We start from the raw sequence: 26791 nt of genomic DNA on the forward strand, positions 1-26791 counted from the left end.
TGGTCCGTCCCCGCCCCTTTCTGTTTGCTGCAGCGAGGTGTTCTTGTCTTGTCTGATCCTTCCAGCAGCAACAAAAAGGAGGGGAGAAAAAAAAAATCTGATGGAGCCTTTCCGGTCTGCCTGCCCCGGTTTCCTTTCAGCCCTCTGCTGCTGGAACTGAGGGAGGCGCAGGATCGAGTCCCGGACGAGGAGGAGCCGGGGACTTTAAACCAGTCACGGTTACTCCAAGCTGCTGCTCCCGCCTTGACGTGTTTGTAGACGCTTCATTACATAAGTCTGTGTTTCTGTCACCTCGTTCTGACTCAGTTCTCCTGAACCCAGCAGTGGGGCATTTCTGTCTATCATCCCAGCGGCGGCGACAGGCGGCGGCGACAGGCGGCGGCGGCGGTATCAAGGAGTATTTACAGCCGGACTGCGCTGCTCCTTTCTCTGCTGTCGTGGACTCGGGAGGACCAGAAGGAAAAGGCGAACTGGGTGGAAACCTGAGCCCAGCGGTGATGAGAACTAACCCTGAGTGGATTTCACTGGTGTGCTGCCAGAAGCATCTGGAAAGGATAACACAGGGATCCACTCCCCCTCTGGAGGACCAGAGCATAATTCACATCTCAGACATTTTGGCGTGTCAGCTCTGCGGCTGCTGCTGAGGGATGTCTTTTAGCTTGTTTTTTCCCTAAGAAATTATCGTTGTAATCACGCTGGCTCATCCTGAGATTCCCAGATTCCCTCCTGGCACCAGTGGGTTTGGATATGCTAGATAGCGGTGCTCCTCTGTGCATTGGCTGAAGGACCTGGATCCTGCTCATAATTAAAGCCCCCTCAGCAGATCAGTGATCCTGATCTCAGCTATGCAGTGAGGATGTGCGCAGCCAGGTTCAGCGGCTGCCTCAATGGCTGCGCAGAGGAGGCCGCCTGCGGTGCCGTCTCTCCGGCCATGGCCTCCAGGATGCTGGACTGGACCGAGGTCGGGCCCCGCATCCTCGAAAGCCTGGAGATGGGCACAGTGATGACCATCTTCCACCAGAAAAAGTCCCAGAGGCCCGAGAGGAAGACATTCCAGATCAAGGAGGACACCAGGCAGATAGTGTGGGGCAGGAGTCCGGATAAAATGGAAGGAGAAGGTGAGTGTTGGCAGCTCAGAGGTGTGCACTTCTGGACCTGCTTCGCCCTTTAAACTGTTATAATGTCACTAAGGGCGACCATGCATGTTTTATCTAGGAAACAGTTTGAATTACAGGCATTAAACTGTTTGTGCGGTGTGCACGGAGGACTGTCCGAGTGGATGTGGCAGAAAATAGGTTCATTCCAAATCCAGATGTTTATGAAACAGCAGAGTGAAGCAGCAAAACACAAAATACAGACAGAAAACAGTAAGAAAATTATTTTATCTAAGAAGATGGTTGGTGCAAATGAATTAGGTGCAAAACCAAAATTAACTCAACGTGTGGCTTATAAACATATAGTTCATGACCCACATTTTTTTGCAGTCACATTTTTTTCATATTATATACACAAACTAACATATTTAATTTGGGTTGGTAGCACATTCTTATGGGAAGGGAAACAAAACAGTGGCATAGTTGGTAGCACCGATGTCATGCAGGAAAAAGGGCCTGGGTCTGAATCCCAGTCTGGAGTCTTACTGCAAGGAGTTTGTTTGCATGTTCTCCCTATGCATGCATGGGTTCTCTCCAGGTACTTCAGCTTCCTCCCACAGTCTAAAAACACAACTGTTACGTTAATTAGATTCATAAATTGTATGCGTGTGTGTGTGCATGGCTGGATAGACTGGCAACCTGTCCAGTTTGTTTGTAGACCAATGACCGCTAGAGATACCTACTATCCTCTCTCCCTGTGACCCTGAAAATACAAGGAAACAGTAAACCATTTTCAACATTTTTTACTAATTAAAATCTGACAGGATAAGGAGTTAGCTCGTTTCAAATCTGAAACGAGCTAACTCCTCGTTAGCTCGTTAGCTCCTGTCCTAATTTACAAAGTCATCTATTAAAGCCCAATAAGAGCAATTTAATCTCAGTGTAACCACAGATGTTATGTGAAGGCCTCAAAGGTTTGCTGGAGAGCATTCAACAACAAATAGCAATTTCTTTGATTTGGAGTATTTTGAATAAGTGCACAGTATTTTCTTATGCTGCAACTTTGCCCTTGCTCTATCTTATTTTTACTCTTACTCATTTTTTACATATATGTGACTCTACATGCTTCAACTTGCCTGTGACTTGACTTCAGGTACACCAGAAGTTCTCCAGCGAGGGACAATAAGGGTTATTCTTCTTTTAATCTTCTATTCTAAAACCAAAGAACACACCAAACAGGTCAGGGACAAACAGGTTTACAGCAAGGTTTGGTAATTAATCAATATCCCTTACAGTATTGTTTGATGATCTAAATATGGAAGGAGCATGCTACAGCTGCAAACCTATCAAGAAATAGCAGGCTACCTAAAATCACAAGGCAGGCAAGGAGAACATCAGTCAGGAGCTGCTTGTCCTTCACAAATGTGCTCAAAACGTTTTTGATATTCCGCTTATTTCGAAGTATCACAATTTTGCTATTACAGTGTTTCCATTACATAAGAAACACAATTAAAATCACACTTGCATACGTTTATTCAAGCTATAAGTCATTAAAAAAGATGCCGCGCCATCATCTCCCCCTACCACTCCCCGTCTTTTTCTTCATTTTTTCCACCTGTAGTAACATCCGGATGTGGTAACATCTGGTTGTTACTCATATGATGTGAAAAAAGTTTCCATTGCAGTTTTGCGAAATACAATCTTGCGCAAAACCTTCTTATCAAAAAAATAGTTTTTTTTTTTAAATTGCTGTGTTCCAAGTGTTTTATTTTTTGTAATTTAATTTGGCCCATTATATGGTCAATGGAAACACAGATATGGGAGGAGCTGCACAGGTCAGCGGCTCAAGTTGGAGAATCTGTTGACATCAGACAGATGTTGGCTGATCACACAGCATGGATTGTGAGTGTTCACAGTGACATCTGTTCACTTGTAACTCAGCGAGGATGTTAGTTTTAGGCTTTGAGAGTTACAGGGTTGGGCTGGACAGTGGCTCGGCAACGAAATTAAACAACCAAAATGTACACACCCTAAATGTGCTTTAGTTTTCTCATTAGTAACTCCTCCTGCAGGCCTTCTATCTTAGGAACGATACATCCTGTAAAATATTTTTGCTAAGATCAGTTTCCAGGTCAGACAGCAGGGCCCAGTCAATGAAGAGGGCCAGGCTATGTAAACAAGATGATGCTACGGACTGAAACACAGCAGTACATCAGTAGAGATGAGGCGTTCTGCTCCTGTGTCGGGTAGGTTGGATGTCTTCCATATCAGTTCTCAAGAGTTCATAATGTCCCAGCCACTGCATATCACAGAGCTCCTGTGCATCGTTTAGATTTTCCCCAGGTCATGTTGACTCAAACGTGTCAGAAATCATGCTGATGGAGACAGAAACTCAACACCAGTAAGTGTTTTCTCCTGCTGCATTCTTTCTGGAAAGAGGCAACGGCTTGGTTTGTGTTCGTCTTAAATCAGGCGTCGATGACCTGCCGGAGTATTTCGTCAGCCAAACAAAGCAGATACAAGAGTTGTCTTGCAGGTTGCTGCTGTGTCAGAAAGCTTTTGAGTTGTTTTAGAGAGCTGCTGTTCTTAACCTTTATTTAAACCTTTTTTCTTTTTTTCGTACTCCAATTCATAGACTTTTTAATTTATGATGTAGGAAATAACTTCAAATAACAAATACTGATTTCCATTCAGTCTTTAGTATCTAAACCTTCCAAAGCCACACATTTGCAGAGTTGTCCCTTCTCCCTCCTCATGTCAAAATGTGACATTCTGTCGTGGAAAGTCCGGTCGCATTCCCACTCAGCTGACACGCTGTCACGGCCTCTTCAGCTGACAGACAGAGCTCAACCCTGTGACCTCTGCTTCCTCCACTTTGACCTCCCAGTAACTCTCCAGGCACGGCGGCGTGCTGCTGCCGCACGGATCCTCGACTGGCCTCAGGCTTCCTGGCTGGATGTGGATCCCAACAGCAGACGCTTGTCGCTCGATCCGTCCGCCCCGTCTAGGGCGTGGAGGCTATTGTCTGCAACCCGGATTTTGTGGTCTGAAGACGGATTTGTTGCAGTTAAAGTTGGCGCAGAAAAAAAAGAGACTTAAAGCATTCTCAACTGGCATGATAGAGTTTCCTTCTGTCTGCCATGTGTCTTTCTAACTTTATGGCAGAACCCTGTAAAGAAAATAATCCCTCAGCCTCAGAAGAACAGGCCGGATATTTTTCACATCAGACAGATGTAGGTAACTCAAGACAAGGAAGGAATAGTAAAAGTATAAACAGGCATAACATGAATACACCAACATTTTGTCTGAATATAGAGTGGACATGAAAATTTTTAAATTAGAAGCTTTTCATGAAGCAAGAACGGAGAAAACAAATTCAAAACTTCTTCCAGATTTACTTTGAGCAGCCTTTGGTTCCTTTTGTTCATTCACTCTTCTTGTGTTCAGAATTGCCAGCAGTTCTAGTGAACCTGATCTGAATCTACATGTAGCATATTGACTGATCAGAGCTACTGCACACATCTCCTCATTATTCGGAAGATTAATATTTTTGTCTACTTATATTATGAAGTTGTGGTTTTCCTAAGATTCCTGTCTCATTTCTGGTTTCTCCTCTAATTTAGCATTGTCAGGATTCTGTCTTTGTTTTTAAACCCTGCTATATTTCCCAATCAGGTTTATTCATCCACACATTCTCATGCAGACTAATGAAAATGTTCCTTTTACACACACACACACGCACGCACGCACGCACGCATCCCCCCCCCCACACACACATGTTTTCGTAACCCTAAATCGGCCCTTTACAAACAACCTCCCACCGGACGAAGCCTCCAGCAGATTCCAGGAACTCAGCGGGTCTCTCGTTCACTTTGTCTCCTACAGTTCTACCTCTTTGCTTCCTCCTGCTCTCATCTCTCCATTCTTTTCCTCCCAGCTATAATTTCCAAATTTCCGGCCCCCACACGTTTACCTAAACACCCTGCTTGTTTTCAGATATGCCCTTCTCACTCTGTTTTCTTTCACTTTTCTTTTGCGTTTTGAGGTCGTTATTCACGTTGATCTGTTTGACCTCCTAACTCATCACCTCTGCCAGCTCTTTGTTTTTCTTTTTCCTGTGGTTTGCTTTAATATTTGTTTTATCCTAGCACACACAAGTCTCTGCAGATATATATTTTTTCCAAACTTGGATTGACTCTCACCTCAGCTCCAATCAGGACCTATCAGTAGGATTTAGCTTCAGTAAAGTTGGGTACTACATCAGGAAAAATACTAAAATAAGCTAAAAAAAAGAAAAAGCAAGAACACAGACTCTGATTCTATGTTTTGCTTTTAGATGAGTGCCTTGCCAAGCAGTGGATGTATAAAATCCTGAGGCACAGGAAAAGTAGGGTTATCAGGGAGTGTCTCCCTTCCCGTCTCAGATTGAAGGACTGAAAACAAAAGGTCTGAATCTTCTGCAGGAAGGAGAGACATTGAACACAACTGAGGCGCCACTGGTACTACGAGTGGTTTGACTCATGAAATTAGTATTTTTGAACACAGTTAATGTTAGCCCTTTGTTCATATGAAATTTAAAGTTAAAACAGTTATTACAGTACAGAATAACTCCTTATAAACAGAAATGAAACTAACATCAGTGAAATTTAGTTAAGTAAGTACTTTATTTTGCACATTGGAAAACAACCTTGAAATCCAGTTTTTGACTTGTTCAATGTATTTTGTGGTAGTCCAAGATTGTTGTGTCCTCATGCTTATGGGAATATTTCTTTTATTCTAAATCAGTTTGAAGACAGATGTATTTATAGTAGCAGAGCTTTATATGCCTTGTAAAAGTGCAACACATGACTCTTTTGATGAGTAGTTTATGTGTTGTAATCTGTAAAAAAATATGCTGGCGTGTTATTGTGTTACACTTTTTTCTGGAAGTTAAAATTTCTGAGCTGTTTACCTGACAAAGGAACTGGAACACTCCTGAAATGGGATTTTTGACAGTCTTTTAGCAACCTTCTGTACAAAATCCAATATGGCTGCTGCATATTTAACTATACTTCATGGGTCCAGTAACACAATGCTTTCCACTTCTGGTGATTTATATATCATCAAATTAGTCCCACGGGGTACAGTATATTATTAGTTTGTGGATAAGCTCTCTAGATTAAAGAAATGCTGATAATGCCTTTACATGGCAATTTGAATAAAATCAGTGTTATCTCCCTCAAACAGAGAACTTCAAGTAGCTTGGTGTCTTGTGGAATAGAGTGGGAGATGGGTAGACAGACAGGGGCCTCGGCTGCAGTAATTAGAACCTTGCTCCAGTCTGTTATGGTAAAAGAGCAAAGCCAATAAGCAAAGCACTTGATTTACCAGCCTGTTCTGCTCCAAGCCATATGGAGTATGACCCAAAGAAGTTTTTGTCCACATAAGAATAGTACTGACATTCTGCTACTGAAGTAAAATCTTAATTTCTTTTAAGGTTTTTTAAAACATTTTTATCCAGGGAGGAGACAATAGTTGTGAAGATGTTCTGTGGTTAATCAAAATATAAGCATAAAAGATGTAAGGATTGTATTTCAAATGTAAGTCCATCATTGTGATCACTGGAGACTTTTTGAAGGGTTCATTCCCACCAGAATCTTTGTAATTTTTTAGTTTGATCAAATTTCTTGGACTTCATCTAAACTCGGGGTGCCATCTGGCAGGGAAAGATGCGGCGAACTGTCACAAACTGGTTTATTTCACTGGAAATACTATGCAATTATGAGCAGCTGGCAATTTCAGGTCAACAGAACATGCAGCTGTTTTCGTAAGCTATATTTCACTCTAGCACTGAGAGCTAACTGAGAAGGGAGAAACAGCTGCCTATGAAGCAGCTCTGATAATGAAACATACTAGTGTAGAACATCAGATCTGAGTCATCTGTATGTTTCTCATATTCTGACCCTTCATGTTCATTAAAGGTGATGTCAGCCTGAAAGCTGAAGTAGTACTGCGTCCTTATCACAGCTGTGTTTACAGCAAAGACCAGGATTAAAAGGTTGTGGTGTGTTTCTGTGAAGTGGAGGAGTTGTGAGCTGAGAGCCTGTTTTCCTCAATGCCCAACGCCCAAACTCAGTGGCAGGAAATGATAAAGGGAATGCGAAAAAGAAAAGAAAATCATAGCAGTGTCTTGGTTTGGGCTTTGCTGCTTTGAAATGACTTTGCTTTCACGTAAACACCTTTGTGATCTGAGGCCTCTAATTGACACCTCAGATTTGTTTTAAAAAATAAGACCTGTCTTTTTAGACAACATTAACAATTTAATTATTGTGTTTTTGAAGCACAACAAATGTGCCTCCATTTGCATACATAACTTATATGTTGATTTGGATGCAAATCAACTTGCAAGTTTGTACAGGTTACCAGACTTCTCTTTGGGCACCTAAGATTTTATTAGCAACTATATACAGTGCAGCATATGCAAGATACTCATTGTTAATATCTTTCTGCCAAGCACAAAGTTAGCAATTTTTCAACAATAGCAAGCTACTCTACTTAATTAAGTTGGAGAAAATATTAGAGTTGTCTATGAGCTTATCTTGCATGTGGTCAGGAACCTACAACTGAAGCACACCTGTATGCAGATGACCCCATGCTTTACATTACCAGACTTTACAGTTGAGTCTACTCTGAGGAATACAGTTGATAGCCATCAAACTACTGTTCAGTTGCAATGTATGAGTTTAGGTTAGTTTTAATCTGGTAGGAAACTAAATTAATTTATGTTTTTTCAGAACTAAATCTTGAATATAAGGTAATATAGGTATTTCTTCCTATATTACCTTTAATAGTGAGAGATTTTCATATCACAACACTGTATGCTTTCTAGTACAGTACCAAATTTATCAAAAGGTTAAATAAATTGATGATGCTACAGAAGTATGCATCTTTTGACTCAGGCCCTCTAACATGAACGTTGTACCCTGACCTGCAAGAATTTTCCCTTTTTTTGATTCCTCAAGATAGCCTCATGTTAACCATCCATGGTTCCGGCACTGTGGTTCTTCTCTGTGTAGTTGAAGCAATAATAGTCTGCTCAACTGCTTCTACCTGTTTTATGCCCATATATGGAGCAATACACTCTGTCTTTGGTGCCCTCACAAGAGAGGTGATTAGTTATTAAACTAGACAGGAAGTGAGGACAGACAGCCGAAACCTTTGTGTAGTTTGAATTAATTTGAAAACTTTTTCACAGAGAAATACGAGCCAGAATTAATTGGAAAACATCAACCATTGTTTTAACTGCTTTAAATATTTCAACACTTTAAATATTTCAAAACTCTTTAACATAAAAAAGAGTTTTTACAGTGCATGGCAATGTTTATCTTTAACAAAGTGATAAATGTTTGGTTTTTTGTTTTACCTTTTTGAATATGAAATTATATTTCTGCTTTTGAACACTTGAATGGAGATCAAAGACTGATTACTTAAAACGATCAACTAAAATCCAGCCACCATGTGAGGAAGATGATGCTCTCACTTAATCTCATGCCAAACATTCTCCCTGCCGTCTGCACATGGAGACCATTCAAATCAGAACCAGATCTACTCTTGTCTCTTTGATTCAGGATTATTTACAACCTCCTGAAGGCAACCCACATTGATTTGAACATGATTTGTTTCTTCTGTTGCTTGTCTGCTATCTGCTGGATAAATGACTTAAGCTGCAAAGACATATTTTTCAGTGGCCAAAATGTATAAAGTTGCTGATTTCATGTACAAGAAGTTCCATTTGTGGAAAATTATTGTCAAGGATTTTTGTAAAGCCGCTCAGCCATGTGTGAATGTGCTGAGAGTCTATGAGAGTGTGTTTATATGTGTTTGCACTGGACATCTGCTATGTCAATAAGCCAGAGGTTTTCTTTGTGGGTGTGTCAACTGCTGCAAGTGTGAAAATAGAGTCCAGAGTTTACATCACATTCTGTGGTTGCTCCCTGAACCTTAACCCTTCAGAGTCAGCTTCACTCACTGCTAACACGCTGTCCGACTTTGACTCTTTGACAATGGACACATTGTACAGTTATTTCTATGACTTAAATTACAACACATAATATATTTTGGTAAGAAAAAAATATAAGATAGACTCCTATCTTATGAAAGTTGGTTTAGACATCGACATTTATATCTGGCTAAGAGCAAACCCACATTGCTGACACAGGATTTACCCAAGGTTGTTGCTTGGCCTACACGGATACCACAATTTGGTACAATCTGTCTGTGTGCAACTTCAAGATTGGAATCATTAATGCATTCAGATGTTTCAAGCTGTTTATTTTGGGATTTAAATGGCTTGTCTTGCTCAAATTTGACACCAAAGATGAGATCAAGGACACCATCCAGAGTTATCGACTGACTATAAGCAGTTTGTTTTTCAGACACATGGTGCAAACATTACAATCTCAGTTTAAAAGCTAACGACTAAGTTAATCAGACTTTTATGTCCTTAATACATAAATACATAAAAGCCTTTCTTTGTTATTAAGCAATTCAATTCAGTAGTCTAAACAAATGAATTGTATTTATCGGGCTTAAGGGAATATCATCAGCTTACTACTGGGAGTATGCTGATGATATCCATGTATCCAACGTTTGCCTATACCTGTGTATTCATGCATGAAAGCTGAGGTTATGCCTGACTATCTCCATCAGTCATTTACATGGTTGAGTATGATCATCACAACAATAGAAATGTTGAAAACATGCATATGGTAAATAAAATTGGTCAAAGAACCAAACTATGTGATACTTCGTAGGTTTGGTTCATGAAGATGCATCAACATGAACAAATCAGAATGTTTTCCAAACTTAAAATTTGCTTCATCTTTTGGTTTTAGGAATATTTTCTTATTAAAATGTCCTTAAGGTCCCTAAATTAACATTTTGTAGTTTTCTTCTAAATTTAAACAAGTAATATAGAGAATTGTTTTATTTTGCAGTAACATACATTATTATTTACCCAACCAAAAAACTACAAAACAAATGACCTTTCTTTCTCTTTCTCTCCCACTGATGCAGCTTTTACCAGTCAACTTGACCAGAATAATTTATCTTTTTAAAGTAACTTTAAAGTACAATAAAAACTTCAGGTCTTTTTGCGAGTCTGACAAGTGTTCTTACAGTTAAAGATGTCTGCAGATATTTTTCTCTTCCTGCAGCCCATGGTTGAGATGTTTGTGTATCTGTTTCTGGTCTCCTGCACACAAAGTGACCATTTGTGCAGCTTTCCAGCAACAGGTTTCTGTGTGTTTGGCACGGAAATGAACAACGTGCCAAAGTGTGATTAATGGTTGAACATATTTGTGTTCATGCAACTCTATCCTTCCTCTCTCCTCCTCCTCTTCTTCCTCCCCCAGTTGACATACGGGAGATCCGGGAGCTGCGGTTGGGGAAAGGCTCGCGTGACTTTGAGCGGTACCCAGAGGAGGCTCGTAAACTGGACTCGGCCCACTGCTTCATCGTGTTGTATGGCCTCGAGTTTCGCCTGCGGACGCTCAGCTTGGCAGGTCTGCATTAATTTGGATAGATTAAAGGTCCCAAAACTTCCTGCTTTTATTTTGTAGATTTATTTCTTGACCTAAGAAATCTTTAAAAATCAGGTATGCATCAGAGTCTGTATATTTTGTTTGGTCTAAAGCCAACAGTATGATTTCAGTTTCCCACTTTAATGCTTTGGCTGAATAAACCCTCTCCCTGCTTGTATCCTGAAATCTAATAAGAATTTATCACTAATGACTTCGCTGGTTTTAGACAAAGATAGTATAGGTTTGACACTTAACAGTTGTTCACATGGGTTTATGTTGCAGGTCTGCATTTTTCACAAACATAAGGCTATCTTGATTTCATCTTTAAGTAAAAAAAATCACACATTAATCAAGTGATTATCAAAATTAACAGCAATGTTATATGCAATGTGTACAAAATATATATGCAAGCTGTGTGTGCGTGTGTGTCTGTGTTTGTGTTTCTTTACCAAAGGTTGAGTATTTTCTCTGATGTTGTTTTTCCTTTCTACGAAATGTAGAAAAATAAAGGTTTCGGGTTTATTTTATACACACTTTTCTTAGAGACTATTTTTGCACAGCTAAGTAATGAGAATTGAGATTTATTGAAGATGGCCTGTGAGGTGCCACATGGCTTTGTATTGGAGCCAAAATAGTTTATTTTGTATATCTGGGATTTCTATAACATATAAAGGCAGTTATAATTTGCTTAGCTTGTCAATGATACTAATATTTTGTCCCAAAAAATGTGGTAATGGATACTACTGATTTGTTCTATATTTTCTTCTGTGTGATGACAGCCTACAGTGAAGAGGAAGTCAACATGTGGATTGCGGGTCTGAACTGGCTGATGGTCGATACCCAGAGAGCACCGGCACCACAGCAAATAGAAAGGTCTGTAAACCATTAAATTTTCAAAAATATGCCATAATAGTTTCTGTGAAAACTACTTGATGAAGCTTTGCGCTGTTGTCATTTTGGCTTTGAATATATTTTTAACTTTAAGACCAGTGGTTGTCTGTAATAGAGATATTAGTATTAGACTCTCCTTCCCTAATGAATAATATAATACATCCCCACTTAAAGACTGAATTTTCCTAAAACCTAGATTAATTCAAATTAATTAAATTTAAGGCACATCTTTTGCAGAGGCACCAATAAATGTGGAGGGTACTGGCATTAATGAGCTAAATAAACCTTCCATTCAGGAGCTGACAGACTGGTAGGTTTTACAGTGCAATAAAATTACATGTTTCTGAAGTCATTAAAGCACTTATCAGTGCTCCTCTGGATGCTATTTAGTGACGTCTGGCTGCAGCAGGGAAGAGGCAGCCTGGACATGGACTCAGAGAAGACAAATATTTAGTTAGCGATAAAAATATTTATTACCGGTGAATGTTCAGAGGCTGTTTTTGGCGTCAGGGGTGAAAGCAGGAAAACACCACCAGGCTGTGAAGCAGACAAACAGCTTAGTGGGAATGTTGGGAGGAAATGAAAAGGCTAATTTCGTCTGTTTTTCTGAAGTTATTTTTAGGAAGGGCCCATCAGCTGATTTGAATGATGTTTAACGGATTTCATTCGGATCATCTTTAAGTTTAGTTGTTTAAAGGACAAAAAAAAAGAATACAAATATTTTTTGTACCATTGTTTTAATAACCGTTGTATCTGCATTTTTAAGCCTTTTTCTTGATTTAAGTATTAAATAGAATTTTATTCTATGGAAAATAAAGTCTGAATGAGTCATCTCATTCAGACTTTATGAGTCTAAATGAGACTCGTAAAGTCTGATTTATGCAGTTCTTCCAGTTCTGCAGTTCTTCCAGTTCTCACCTATAAGAACTAACGATGTTACTTATGTACTTACTTGAAGTATGTATTTGCATTTACATAACCTATAACTACAATATTGATATAAATTTTTTTAATCTGTTAGAGTAAGTGCAGGATGAGCTACACCTGAGAAAAACAGAGAACACTTCAAGACCTGTGACAGAGCAGATGTACCTGAATTCCAATAAATCTTAAACGCTTCATGTGTTTGTAACTCTGACAGAAATCTTGTTACCTTATGAACACACATTTTAGACTTAATACCCTAATTTTAAGGCTCAGGGTTAATTCTTGGGGTACTATGATGTCCACCCATTTAGCTTTTTGTCAACTATGCCTTGCTGACCTCAGAACTGCCTTCATTCTTTTTTTTCTTTTACTTCATCACTTCATTTAGAGTCTCCTGTTCTGCCACGTTTGAAAGGTGTTGCTGACAGCTGGATTACAGTAAACTCATTGACATACTTGAGGAACCAGTTTGAGATGATTTGCAGTATATTTTTGTGCTCTGTCTCGGAAGTAAGATGCTCAGGGTGTGCCAGGAAAACACGTCCCACACCATTACACCAGCACCGACTCCAGCAGTACTGGCCCCATGCATGTTGAGCCTTTCTAGTAAAAACACAAAAGGGCAGCTGATGAGCCAGCAGGAGAAATAAAGACATTTAAAGTTTTTCTCAGGCTGATGAATGATGTAAGACATGTCATCTGTCTGCCAGTAATCTGGGCCCACGGTTGATTCATTAACGTGTTGTCCAGCTGTTATTAGTGTGGCGACCGTATCGGTTTTACAACTGATTACAGTTTTATTGCGATTCTAAGTACAATTAATTGTGCTTAAAACATACTGTGAAGGTGAAACTTGTTAGTTTTATTTAGCATTAATCAAGTATTCTTTCTCTTCTGCCATTGAGTCAGACAAAATCATTTTTAATTGAAAACAAATAGTTCATTAAAAACTAGCTTTAAGTCTTATTGTTTTTCTTTTTCAGTACTGCTTATTTTCCTCTAAACATTTTAGCTCAGACCAGTTTTCAGTCAGCATCCTTTTCCTCTGTCTCTGCAGGTGGTTGAGGAAACAGTTTGAAGTCATGGACAGGAACCACGAAGGCTGGTGAGTGACTCACCGCAAACATGTCAACACCCAATCACAGTTTTAACAGCAGCCAGTGAGGAATGCTGCAGCTTTGCAACAGTTGGCAAATGAAGGTGAAACCAGATCTAGGTGTCATCAGAGAACATGTTAGGACTTCATGCTTCTGTTTTGGTGTTGGCTTCTCCAGGACAAACAACCTGTCACTGCTTGATAAGAAGCAGGAAGTGATGAAAGAATAGGGAGAGGGCAACTTCCTGTCCTCTATGAAAATAGAAACAGTAGCCAGTTGGAGCCCTGGGAGGCGACCGGACTCAAAGTGAGCAGAGATCCAGGTCGAAGACCTTGAAAAACCCTCTCTGGTTCAGAGGACTGAGCTGAATTTTTTCTCTCCACCTGCTTTTTGAACTTCCTTCCTCTTTCTGGTTCTGACTGTACCATGTGTTTACCTAATTACCAAATGATTATCCATGTGCTGTTCTTTCATAGAACAAACTGTGACTAACTGAAGCATATGTACCTGCTGGCATCCTCCGTTTCTTGTGTTTGTTCTGTCCAGATTTTATGTAGTGTGGGTGCTGCTACTTTTAGATTGCAGCATCCCCAAATCAAACGGCTAAATTGGCTGATCCAAGAAACTGGATCATCGCTAGGACAATGATCCCAAACCAGAAATGAATCAACTTGACCATGTTAAGACATGGTCAACACCTCAGCCTGATTGATATGCTTTGATAGAAGCATAAAGAAGCTGAACAGAACAAAATCTCTGTGATTCTCGATGACCTGAAGCACCATTAAAAATAAGATTTGATCAGAATACAGTGTTAGAGGCAAATAAAGCCACACCTACTGTATAGCAACTGCTTAGGATATTTACTGTAAAAGGTTCTACAGCAAAAGTTTGTTGTCTTTTAAATTGTTTTTGGTGACTCATTAATGACAGTGTGATAGTATGACTGATATTTATCTTTTCTTTCCTCTGCAGCATCACATTGAAAGATGTCAAAGCTCTTCTGCCTCAGATCAACTACAGAGTCCCAAACATGCGCTTTCTCAAAGACAAACTGCAGGCCAGATGCTTTACGATTTTGTGGTTTTGATCTGTCTGAAATTGAGCCTAGCACCAGTTTGGGTCATAACTCCTGTTTTCTGTGTTTCTCCAGGAGGTGGAGGCAAAGAATGAACTGTTGTACTCCAACTTTGCACAGCTCTACAGGACGCTTATGTTTGACGCTCAGAGGAGTGTAAGTATTGGACTAATTCAGATACAATTTTGCTTTAATAGTCACATTTCATAAAAAAGCCTGGCAAACAGTTTTAGAAAAAAGTTGCATGAAAAGCACCAAAGGTCACCGATTTTCAAAGACTTAATTATGACGTAAAGTGAAACAAATAGGTTAGAAAGTTCTGAATCCCTCTTCTTTAGTGAGTTTTACACTGATACTTTGACAATTCCCACCTCTGCACTCATTTTGTCCTCTGCTGTTTATGCCTCACCTGACCCCCTTCTACCTGCTTTTCACCTGGGTCCTTCCCTCTACCTCCTCAGATTATTGAGCAGCTGGATCTCTCCTTTCCCCTGCGGTGAGTTCCTCCACCTTCACCTCTGTTTTCTCCTCCTTCACACCCCAATGTTCCCAGTGTACTTGTCCACTCAGTCTTTATTACAGCAGTCTTGTATTTCAGAAAATGTTTCCATGTGTTTGTGCTGTCTTAATGGCACTAAAATGTTTCTGTTTCTGCTTGGTGCACAAGAAACATTTCCCTAATGTTAAGAGGCATTACCTTAAAAGTGGTGTAATTAGATTTGGCCCAACCAAAGGAAAAAGTCTGCTAATGTATCACATCTCCTTTCTCTGAAAGCTGACCTTTACTCTTGTTCAGCTTTCACACATCTGTGGTCTAACATCTTAAGTTTGGTGTATTCGTAGAAATGTGGATCGACCAGAACTTTGTCAGATCTCCCTCTACGACTTCCAGAAGTTTCTGCAGATGGACCAGAGGGTAAAGAGTTCTCATCAGCACCACACACACACAAACAAAAATCCCTGAAGCCTGCTTTGCCTCAGCTTTCTTTTTTGTGTTTATTTCAGGAGTCCTGGGCATCAGATTTGAGTCGAGTCAGGGAATCTCTCATGACCTACATGAGAGAAGGACCTCAACCTGAACCAATGCTGCAGCTGGATGAGGTGACAAAACCTCTGAGACACAAGAAAGAAATATTTGAAGGACTGTGCCATCTTACTGTATGTTTATTTCTGTTTTTTAGTTCCTTACTTTCCTGTTCTCAAAAGAAAACTCTGTGGCAGACCCTCGACTTTCACCAGTTATCCCTGATGACATGAAAAGGCCGTTGTCACAGTACTGGATCTCCTCTTCACACAACACGTAAGATAACCAAGTCCATAACTCAAAAGGAAATGAAGAGTAAAAGAAAATGGATAAGGTTACATATTTTTATGGCTAATTTCTATGTAATAGAGGTACCCATTTTGATCTTCTGAGTAGATTAAACTCAGTTTATTCAAAAGCTGAAAGAATGAACTTCCAAAAAAGAAAATAAAAAAGAACATTTTGATTAAGACTATGGGAAAGTTTTCATTGACTTATACAGTTGTATTTTCATTGTGAAGAGTTACTTTCAGATTTATTTAGATTCAGATTTATTTATTTCCTATCTTTTAATGTGGCCCCATTCTCAAGGTTTTTCAAAAAGGATTTTAGCTGTGATTGTTGAACCAAAGAGATGTTTAAAATTTGCAGCATTCAGCTTGTTTTGTATAGTTTGGCAACATATACCGGTCGTTTAAAATCAGTTACAATAATAGAAAACAAACATTCTTAGTAATTGTATTTCTAAAGTTAAATTATTTTCAAGGAAAATGTTATGTGCATTAATCTAAAACTAACAATTACCACTGTTTCAGAAGAAGCTGCTTTACTTTGAGACTTTTAGACAATAATTTCTTAGATTTTTTACTGGTATTTCTTTGTTCAGTTTTATCCCTGTACACATAGCATGAGCATGTGTTACCTGGTCTTTCAGGTACCTGACAGGTGATCAGTTTTCGAGCGAGTCGTCTCTAGAAGCCTACGCTCGTTGTCTTAGGATGGGCTGCCGCTGCATTGAACGTAAGGAAGGCATTTTAAAGCTGCTAGTAATTGTTGGAAGATTGATTCTGTCTTTGAGAGCCGATGTTGATTCTCTGCTTTGTGCTCTCAGTGGACTGCTGGGATGGACCAGATGATCTGCCAATCATCTACCATGGCCACACTTTAACCTCCAAGATCAAATTCCTGGATGTGCTGCACACCATCAAAGAACACGCCTTTGTCACATCCGAGTGAGTTCAGCTAACCTTCTTCAGCCGTTATGTTTGCTATAATCACCTTCAAAATATGAGTGAAACAACATTTTTAAACCCAGACCCTCTCCAACAGCTCAATTCACCTTCCCGTTGTTATACCTGTGCAGGTATCCTGTGATCTTATCCATTGAGGACCACTGCAGCGTGGTCCAGCAGAGGAACATGGCAACGCACTTCAAGAAGGTGTTCGGAGAGCTGCTGCTCACAAAGCCAGTTGACAATAACGCGGACGAGCTTCCGTCACCCTACCAGCTCCGCAGGAAGATCCTCATTAAGGTGAATTCTTGATGCCTATTTGAGACCAAAACATCTTTGAATGCTGAAAATCTGACGACGAGTCAAATGGAGCCCTCCATATTCATGAGACGGTTTAGAAATCTGTAACGAGCCTGTTCATTTTGCATTAAATCTTCATTATGAAGAATCTTATTCCTTGAAATCTCTAAACAGAAAAGAGAAAAGTTGCTTACTGAATCTCTTGTTTAATTATTTCATTGCAGCACAAAAAGCTGGTGGAAGGAACCTTGTATGAAGAGGTGACTTCAGCTAGCTACTCTGAAAACGACATCAGCAACTCACTGAGAAATGGCATCCTTTACCTCGAGGACCCCATCGACCATGTGAGTATTCCTGTTTTTATTCAAGAAACACTGAAGTTACCACAATGATTGAAGCATCACAAAATAAATAACAAATGTCAGAAAATGTACTTAAAACGGAATAACTTTTGAAATACAAAAATATAAAAAACTAAATCCATTTTAATGAAAAAAAACCCAAATGACAAAACATAACATGCCTGTTAAATTTAGGCTAATTTCATTCATTTTAATATTTTCCCATTTATTGCTATTCTTGTTTTATTGATAACATTTCTCACCGTACATAGGATAAGAAAACATTTACAGGTAGACGTAAGGACAGCAGTTGTAGCAAAGACATAGGTGGTTAAACCTCAAATTCAACTGGCTTTTACCACAAAATAGGCAGAAGCTCACTGTGGCTTACGCTCGATTGGCTTAGAGCAAAAAGAACATTATTATGAAATACAAGATATAATAGAAAATAAAAAAATATGACACAAAAATACAGTTAGAATGAATATAACATATTTCAAGGGAAATTTCTTTAAAAAAATACAAATACAAAAGCTATTTTACAATTTTTCAATATTAGTAGTATTTTCCTTTTGACACTGCATTCATTCCTAAAGAACTCTGTATACCTGAACTGATCATTGCTGAAATATTTTTGTGTACTTTCCAGACCTGGACACCACATTATTTCGTCTTGACCAGCAATAAGATTTACTACTCAGAGGAGACATCTCGCTACCAAACAGCTGATGAAGAAGAAGAAGATATGTTAAAGGAGGTAAGGAGATAATCTGGTCTTACTAACAGAGTAAAAAGTCTATATTGTTTGTTTGACATCTTTAATGTTAAACCTTCATGCTTTTTCCCCCTTCTGGGCTTTGACAGGAGTGTAACAACAACGAGCAGCACTGTGCAGAGCGCTGGTTTCATGGGAAGCTGGGAGGAGGTCGTGATGGTCGGCAGGTGGCAGAGAAGCTGCTCCAGGAGTACTGTGAAGCCGGGGGTAAAGACGGCACCTTCCTGGTGCGAGAGAGCGAGACGTTTGTTGGAGACTACACCCTGTCCTTCTGGTTAGAGTCATTTCTCTTTTAACTTGGTACAATGGCAACTGAACGGTGCTTATTAGGTTAAGATTACAGCTCTCAAATTCTCATCCAACAAATCACAGTAGGAAATTTACTTTTCCTCCTCCAGGCGTTCTGGTCGGGTTCAGCACTGCAGGATCCACTCACGTCAGGAGTCTGGGTCCACCCGATTCTACCTGACAGACAACCTTGTGTTTGACAGCCTCTACCATCTCATCTGCCACTACAGAGAGGTGCCGCTGCGCTGCAATGAGTTTGAAATGAGGCTGGAAAGTCCCGTGCCGCAACCCAATGCACATGAGAGCAGAGAGTGAGTGACTCAGACTAGGAAAACTTGTGGAGAAAATATGTGTATTTTTCCTACTTATTACATCCTTAAAATACATACATTATCTTCTTTGAATTGTATAATGTAGGAGGAGATTTGTCTATAGAAAAATTACATAAAATATTTTTTATTTTTTTAATCCCACTCTCTCCCTCCCCAAATTTGTTCACTAAAATTAGTCATTATTTCAAGACTATTAATATATAGTAACTAACGTCTTCATGAAGCAATAAAGTTTATAAATGTAATGCATAACATCTGCCAGCAGGGGAAGACATTAGAGTTTAAGGTGGAATCAAACATTTAAATCCATTTTTTGTCCAGATGGTACCACTCCAACCTGTCCCGTGTTCAAGCTGAACACATGTTGATGCGCGTTCCCCGAGACGGAGCATTCTTGGTGCGAAAACGCAGTGAGCACAACTCCTATGCCATCTCCTTTAGGTAAATGATCAGCGTAACCCTAAATTCGAACTCAACAGTCTTATGGACAGTACTGCTCATGAAATTCTGTTGAGTTATTCTGTGTGTGTTTTTTTATAAGTAACTCTCTATTGGCTTGCAGAGCGGAGGGTAAGATCAAACACTGTCGCATCCAGCAGGATGGTCGTCTCTTCATGTTGGGGGGTTCGGCAGAGTTTGAGAGTTTGGTGGATCTAGTCTGTTATTATGAGAAACATCCTCTGTACCGTAAGATGAAGCTCCGCTACCCAATAAATGAAGACACTTTGGACCGAATGGGCACCGTGGTAAGACATTGCTCAAAATAAAAAATAAAACATGAATTTGTCATCAATATTTTATTTATCTATGATTTTTACAATTTGAGACCCATTTTATATGATATATTCGTTGTTAAAAATGTTTGAATCAACACTTTTACGCAAATACAACATTTTGTTGTATCATTTAGAGCCGTAGAGATTAGAAATGCTGTCTAGCTATTGGATTAATTCAGTCCTATTAGGTTTAGCGTTGTTTTTGTTTTTTTTGTTTTTACCGAGACATTTCAGCTTGGCATGAATTTACGAGCAAAATCTGTTTTTGCTTTTGTGGAACAAATCACGTTTCCAAATCAAAGCGGAGTAAATCTCTCATAAATGTCAATATGTTTATTTAAAGAGGAAAAACTATATAAACACCAAACCAGAAGACTGGTAGGCCAGAGCCACACATATTTAGAGGATGTGTTAAAATCTGTTTAATTTGTCTTCTCAGGAGCTTGACTATGGAGCGCTGTATGAGGCCAGAACTCCTCATTTTTATGTAGAGGCCAACAAGATGCCCACAGCGCGGGTGAGTTGGAGCATTAATTCTCTACACTGACCCTGTAGAGCCAACAGTACTGCATGTTTTAGGTGCAGCAGCAGGTAAACATACAAAACCGTGACCCTGGAGAACCAGGATTGGTAGTTTTAGTAGTTTGCGTCTTTAGTAAAAGAATTAGTTGCAAATGCTAAAAGTATGACACAGTTTCTATTACCAGGAAAAGATAATTCTACACACTATAACACACATCTCTGAAGCAACTCAATACCTTCATCAGAACATCTGTAAAAATTCCTAAAGACATTTAAAGAGAAAAGAAAGGCCTTTTTTTTCGTAGAGGCATATTCTGCTCATAGTTTAACTGCAAACATTTCTCTTTATCTTACATTTCAGTGTACAGTCAAAGCTCTGTATGACTACCGAGCGCAGAGAGAAGATGAGCTTTGTTTCCCCAAACAAGCGCTTATCCTGAATGTGGACAAGCAGGAGGGTGGCTGGTGAGTGCTCAGCTATGCAGCTTCCTCTAGGTCACTTGTTTTTATATAAAAGTCAGTCAGCGACGTGCTGTGTGCTGCATTCAGGTGGAGAGGCGACTACGGAGGAAAGAAGCAGCTGTGGTTTCCTGCAAACTACGTGGAGGAGGTGTCCAGCTCTCCTACCAGAGAAATGGATGAAGCAGTGAGTCGAGATTTGAACCTGAGATTTGAAGATCTTCATGCTGTCATTTAACTGTTGGAAATACAACCGTTTTTTCCTATTTTTTGTTGCTTCAGTCTACAGAGAACAGTCCTCTGGGTAATCTCCTGAAAGGCTTCATTGATGTACCCACCTGCCATGTTGGTGAGTAAATCTTTGTTAGCATTATGTATTTCTTTTAGTGCAGCAAAAACAGTAAGATTTAAAGCTTATCTTAAACTTTATTAAAGAGGCTCCAAACATTACTTTTTGCAAATATCCCACACCTTGACATTACTGTTACAGTAACACCGTGCAGATGATTTTCTTATGTCAGTGTTTCGGCTCCCAGATTCTCTCCAAAAACAATTTCTTAACATGAAACCCACCAAATGCTCTCCCATCTTCCTCCTGTTTCTCTCCTTCCGTCCAGCCGTGCATAAAGACGGGAAGAACTCCCGGCCCTTTGTGTTTACCATCCACTCGCAGCACCTCAGCTCTCACCCGGTCCAGAGTCTGGACGTGGCAGCGGATAGTCTGGAAGATCTCACCTGCTGGGTCAGCAAAATAAGAGAAGCTGCACAGAATGCTGATGCACGGGTCAGTGCAACGCTGCACAGCAACACAGAAAACACCTACAAACACCTACAAACACCATCGATACTGATATTTCTCTGCAGCCATCAGTGCTTTGCTAAACTGTTAATGTCTCAGGAAGTCTTGTCACATTACAACCACATACCTCTGTGTATTTAATTGGTCAAGTCATTTAGGGACTTGACTAATGGAAAGAAAACGATACATGTTTCAAAATCTACATTGTACAAGTCATAAGAAGATGTTAAATTTGGTTGATCTTTACGGCAACAGATGCAGGAGGAGAAACAAATGGAGAGGAGGAAGAAGATTGCTGTTGAACTGTCTGATCTTGTGGTTTACTGCCGGCCAGTACCGTTCAACGAAGACAGTGAGCTTCAAAATTAACATTCTTACTTTAAAAAAAATAAATAAAATTTAGATGTTCCATGTTTAAGTTTCTCTGTGATCTTTGCGTTTGCAGAAATCGGGACTGAGCGTGCTTGTTACAGGGACATGTCTTCCTTCCCGGAGACAAAAGCGGAGAAGTTTGCGACTCGCACCAGAGGAAAGCGCTTCCTGCAGTACAACCGCCGGCAGCTGTCCAGAGTTTATCCCAGAGGCCAGAGACTGGACTCCTCTAACTATGACCCGCTGCCCATGTGGCTCTGCGGCTCCCAGCTGGTTGCTCTCAATTTCCAAACTCCAGGTCAGCGTCTTCTTTATGTTTCAGGAGCAAATCTCACATTAAGACAATCAGAAAATGGAGAGTTCTTTAAAATGCTTGTTTGCAGATAAACCCATGCAGCTGAACCAGGCCTTGTTCCTGCTTGGAGGCAACAGTGGCTTCGTCCCCCAACCTGACATTATGAGAGATGATACCTTTGATCCTTTTGACAAGGACACACTGCATGTTGAGCCAATCACCCTCCAGCTACAGGTCAGCCTGACTTGTAGTTGGAGCCAAGATGATGTTTGATGAGAAGCAGAAACCCCACCCCAGAAAATCTCTAATATTTCAACTTTTGTTTCAATCAGGTTCTGGGAGCACGCCATCTGCCGAAAAATGGCCGCAGCATCATTTGTCCCTTTGTGGAGGTGGAAATCTGTGGAGCCGACTACGACGGCTTTAAGTGCAAGACTGACGTCGTAGGTGAGGCGGCTGCTGCGTTGCATCTGAAGCATTTTGTCTTGGTGCTCTGACTCGGCACGTTAACCGTCTCCTCCTCTCGGCCCTCCCAGCTGATAACGGTCTGAATCCTGTGTGGGTGCAGAGGCAGTTTGTGTTCGACATCCACAACCCCACCTTCTCCGTCCTGCGCTTCACCGTTTTCGAAGAGGACATGTTCAGTGATCCCAACTTCTTGGCACAAGCCACATATCCAGTCCGTCTGCTGCGGACAGGTGAGCCGCTCCCCCCTTGTTGTATCAGATGGAAAATATGTTTTTAATAAACATCCTGCTCCATGTTACGTTTCCGTCTCCTAGGCTACAGGAGTGTTCCTCTGAAGAACAGCTACAGTGAGGAGCTGGAGCTGGCCTCACTTCTGGTTCACATTGAGATCTACAATGCAAAGGTGGGGGCAGGTTTTTACCTGAGTGAGCTTTGACGGTGGATCTAAACCAACCACATCACTCCAGCAGCAGTATTTTTATTAAATGATTGAAACAGTTAAATATTTGCGCAAGAAATCTCTCTGGCCTACATTATTTGAGACAAAAGCATACTTCTGTCATAACTGACACAACATGTTAATGACAAATATTGCAAATATAGACAAAGATTGTTTTATTTAATTGTAAAATGTATATACTTTTGTACACTTTTGGCTTAATTACCACTGAGCATGTTGTTCATTGTTATTTCAGGTTTCAGATTTAAAGTTTGCCAACTATAAAAATATCTATCAGCAATTATCTTCTATATTATGATCATTTTTATGTTTTTGTTGAAAGTCACTAAGAAGTCTTCCAATTGTGGATTTTTTACATCCCATATATGGAAACTGGTAGGTATATAGCGCATACAATGCGTAACTTCAATGATTTTTGACCACAAATTTTTAAAAATCGCATAGGAAAAAAAAATACCACGCTCAGTTGGAGAAATCAATTTTTTCTAATGGTTGTTAGTATTTCACTTGTCATGCTGACAGGTGAGGCACTGCCTCCTCTGACTACACATCACTGCTGTGACCCACACTGACCTTACATGACCTCTCATGTGCTGCTCTCCTCACCCTATCTGCAACTGCAGGAAGAAGACGACGAGAACATGTACACATCCATCGAGCGGCTGAGGGATCGGACGAGTGAGTTGTCCACCAGGGTTTCTCTCCTGGAGAGGTCGGGATCCGCAGATCTGAGCTACCAGCAGAGTGTGGAGGAGCTCAGGGCCACTCAGGACCAACTGAGTGAGCTGGTGGAAGCTCGTAACCACCGGTAAAGAATGGCGCACCATCAGAAGGGACAGAAACATACAGAAATGAATGTTTATTCCTGACATTGGCATGAAATCGGATAACATTTTAGACAACAGGAAAAACAGGACAAAAGCTGTTATTCTCTTTTTGCAGCTCTAATGTCATAAAAAATTTAATAGAGTAGAATACAGAAATACTTGTTGAAAATGTGAGTAAAATATAAATTGCATGAGATGTAAATATTAAAAACTGACACTTCCTTAAAATGCTAAAGTAGCACTGAGATTGTGATGCTCTGTCGACACAACATTCTGCCATGTCATCAGGAAAACAAGATGTTTGAACTTCCAAACCTGTTGGATCACAACGCCCCCGCGATGGAGAGCAGTCGCAAACCATCTGTTGTCAGAACTGTCCTCTTGTCCACAATAACTCTGAGCTCTGAAGGCTTGGTGGAGCGGGCAACACCATAAGATATCTGTTTCTTTAGCATCATTTTTAGTTAAACGGAGACCATGAAGTTCTTTAAAAAAATTACCAAATAAGAAACTGCATATCAGACTGGAGCTGTAACTGAGGGAAATGTAAAAGGACTGCTTTTACATTGCCCTCAGTTAGCAATGTTAAAGCAGATCACAGAACAATTAAATATAGATATAATAGCCTGAACAATAATGACTTATTTTGCAGGATTAAAATAAATGCCAATTTTCTTTTCAAAAAATTAGCATCTGTGTTTGCCTCTGAGCACAAACACCTGAAAGAAAACAATCAAGGTGTTGCAATGACTACTAGAGTGAAACTATGATGAACTGAAGCAACATTATAAAATTTCTCTAAATATATATATTGAGCTAATAATTTCATACAAATGATCTGTTGCTGTTATAAGAAAGCAAAGGTTTTTAACACCGCTTCTCTACTGTTACTGTTTTTAGTTGTGATGTTCAGATAAATAGAACTTTAAACTCAGAAGTGGTTTGAAAAAAACCAAGGATTGTTTATTCTGTCCACATCAAATTTTTTCTTATTATTTTTTTTATATTTACCTTCTTGTTTGAGTAAATGTTTTGAATTCTAACTTGTCTATATCCTAAACCTCTCCTTGTTTTCCAGATTAATGGAGAAGAAGAGGAGGGAGAAACTGAGGCAGCAGTTTGCAGCCAAGCGCAGTTAACCACTCCGACCACCAGAGAGTGCTAGCCTACAGACACAGTGCCTGGCACGCTGTGTAGCAGCTGCCTCTGCAAAAGCGACATGCAATCTGAAACTGGAAGAGAAAAGCAAAGTGGGACATATTAAAGCACTTGTAGTGAAAATATAGCAAACAGAAACATCTCATGGACTAAAGACATAAAACTAAGCTATAAAACAATCAGGATTTAAGCTGAAACACATTAAGAGCAAACTGTGGGAGCTACTTCTAAAGGTTTGATGAAAACAACTGAAACAGTAAGATAATACATGGATAGAAGTGTTTTTTTCATTGCTGTGGAAAATTTCTAAAACTGAACATATAATGATTTTAGAAGAGTTTGACTGACATAAAAGGTTTTAGTTTTCAAGTAAGTGAAGATGAAATACTACATTTGCTCTTACTGTGTATCAGAGTTTACAATTAAAAACCAGATAAAAGGAAGAAAACTCAGGTTACACACAAAAAGTTAATAAAATTTTGATATCTGGATGTAAAAAGGGAGCTGTGGGCACATGTAGCAAAGAGGAAATATCCTGTATGTGCCTTGTTGTCAAACTTTGTAAAGTTGGCTAGAAAGACAAAAAAAAACTGCTTTTAGGTTGAACTGGAAATTTTTCCTATATGGGAAACATAAAAAAAACTGAAGAAGTAATGCACTCCTTTGACTCAGACCTCAGTCTCCTTATCGAGTCTTTTTGGGGCAATAACATGAACAAGGCCCCCAGAAGAGCACAAAATGTCAAACAAAGCCTCACCAAAACACATAAGAAGGTCGTCTTCTAGTACATGTAAGGGCTCTATACTAATTCATACTACCTTCAAAGAAAGGGCGCCCCCTGGATGTCAACCATTACACTAAGGGCTATGACAGAAAACTAGTAGAGCACTTGTTTTTGATTTGTTCTAGGGTTTTTCCCCCCGTTTTTCTCAACACATCTAATAAACCCGGTTGGGATCAGCCTCCATCATCTGACTCTAATCAAAAGATGTGGATGAGCTGGTCCTGGATCTGCAAAAAGCAGACCCACTGATCAGGAGCTACTTTACCCTCGACTAACTGATCATTGTGTACATAACTTATTTTAGATGAAAGAACATATTACAAGAAGGATGCTCTCTGTAACTTTATGGTAAAATTAATATTGTGTAACTGGAGCTCCCTTTAAAAAATGTTTCCTTAGATAAAATCCTCTCTTTTCTCCCTGCAGTACACTATACTGTGCTGGGACTTCTATGCAAAAGGCATCTGCTTGGCCTACAGCCTTTGTATTTTAGAAAACCTGACTCCAGTTGTGTTTTCTCTCTCTGTACCTATGCTTACTGTCCAGTATTAATACTCTGTATTACAAATTCTGTGCAAGTTTACAGTTAATAAAGCTCTTTATGTATATTTCTATAGTGAGTTTGTGTCTTAAAGAGAAAATAACTACCTACCTACCTGTGTGAAAATGAACAGATTTTCATCAACGTTTACCTATGGGGCCCATATGTGTCTCAACTCACAAAGGTCATGATGTGGACCATATCATGACCTTTGGGAGGTGAGAATGATTTGTATATGACAACAGTCTGACTAGTAAATAAGCCTTGGTCAAGTTAAAAAATTAACAATGCCAAATAAAGACAAAGCTGAAGAAATTAAATCCAGAAAGAGGACAGAGCCTTTATTTAGTAAAACAATTACAGCTATGAAATAAAGTGAGAATGATTATTT

At 39.7% G+C, this 26791-nt stretch overlaps 1 protein-coding gene across 2 annotated transcripts; it reads left to right on the forward strand.

The window, feature by feature from the left end:
* The first annotated feature begins 40 nt into the window (after positions 1 to 40).
* Positions 41 to 26467, forward strand: LOC114151085 (1-phosphatidylinositol 4,5-bisphosphate phosphodiesterase gamma-1-like). 2 transcript variants are annotated; one of them, XM_028027997.1, is made up of 32 exons: positions 44 to 1118; positions 10487 to 10636; positions 11434 to 11527; positions 13530 to 13577; positions 14545 to 14629; positions 14723 to 14803; positions 15109 to 15143; positions 15491 to 15563; positions 15653 to 15748; positions 15829 to 15947; positions 16606 to 16691; positions 16783 to 16903; positions 17035 to 17203; positions 17428 to 17547; positions 18194 to 18301; positions 18409 to 18593; positions 18718 to 18918; positions 19261 to 19380; positions 19502 to 19685; positions 20155 to 20232; positions 20599 to 20702; positions 20787 to 20883; positions 20979 to 21045; positions 21314 to 21480; positions 21751 to 21847; positions 21941 to 22165; positions 22251 to 22396; positions 22495 to 22609; positions 22699 to 22860; positions 22945 to 23033; positions 23714 to 23898; positions 24996 to 26467. In XM_028027997.1, the coding sequence occupies exons 1-32, from the start codon at positions 857 to 859 to the stop codon at positions 25054 to 25056; spliced, it is 3930 nt and encodes a 1309-aa protein (XP_027883798.1). In that variant the 5' UTR covers positions 44 to 856; the 3' UTR covers positions 25057 to 26467. The 2 variants fall into 2 exon arrangements, 1 of the variants encoding a protein (XP_027883798.1); XR_003596879.1 differs by lacking the exon at positions 24996 to 26467 and having other exon boundaries at positions 41 to 1118; positions 22731 to 22860; positions 23714 to 23784.
* The last annotated feature ends 324 nt before the right edge of the window (positions 26468 to 26791 follow it).

The sequence above is a fragment of the Xiphophorus couchianus genome, chromosome 9 (assembly GCF_001444195.1).
Source record: "Xiphophorus couchianus chromosome 9, X_couchianus-1.0, whole genome shotgun sequence".
In the NCBI taxonomy this organism is placed as follows: Eukaryota; Metazoa; Chordata; class Actinopteri; order Cyprinodontiformes; family Poeciliidae; genus Xiphophorus; species Xiphophorus couchianus.

Excerpts from the sequence above, each read along its gene's own strand:
- LOC114151085 (XM_028027997.1), top strand. The coding sequence starts at position 857 with ATGTGCGCAGCCAGGTTCAGCGGCTGCCTCAATGGCTGCGCAGAGGAG. Across the intron at positions 18,302-18,408 it reads AAGAAGATATGTTAAAGGAG|GAGTGTAACAACAACGAGCA; the intron begins GTAAGGAGATAA and ends GGGCTTTGACAG. Across the intron at positions 21,848-21,940 it reads AGTACCGTTCAACGAAGACA|AAATCGGGACTGAGCGTGCT; the intron begins GTGAGCTTCAAA and ends TTGCGTTTGCAG.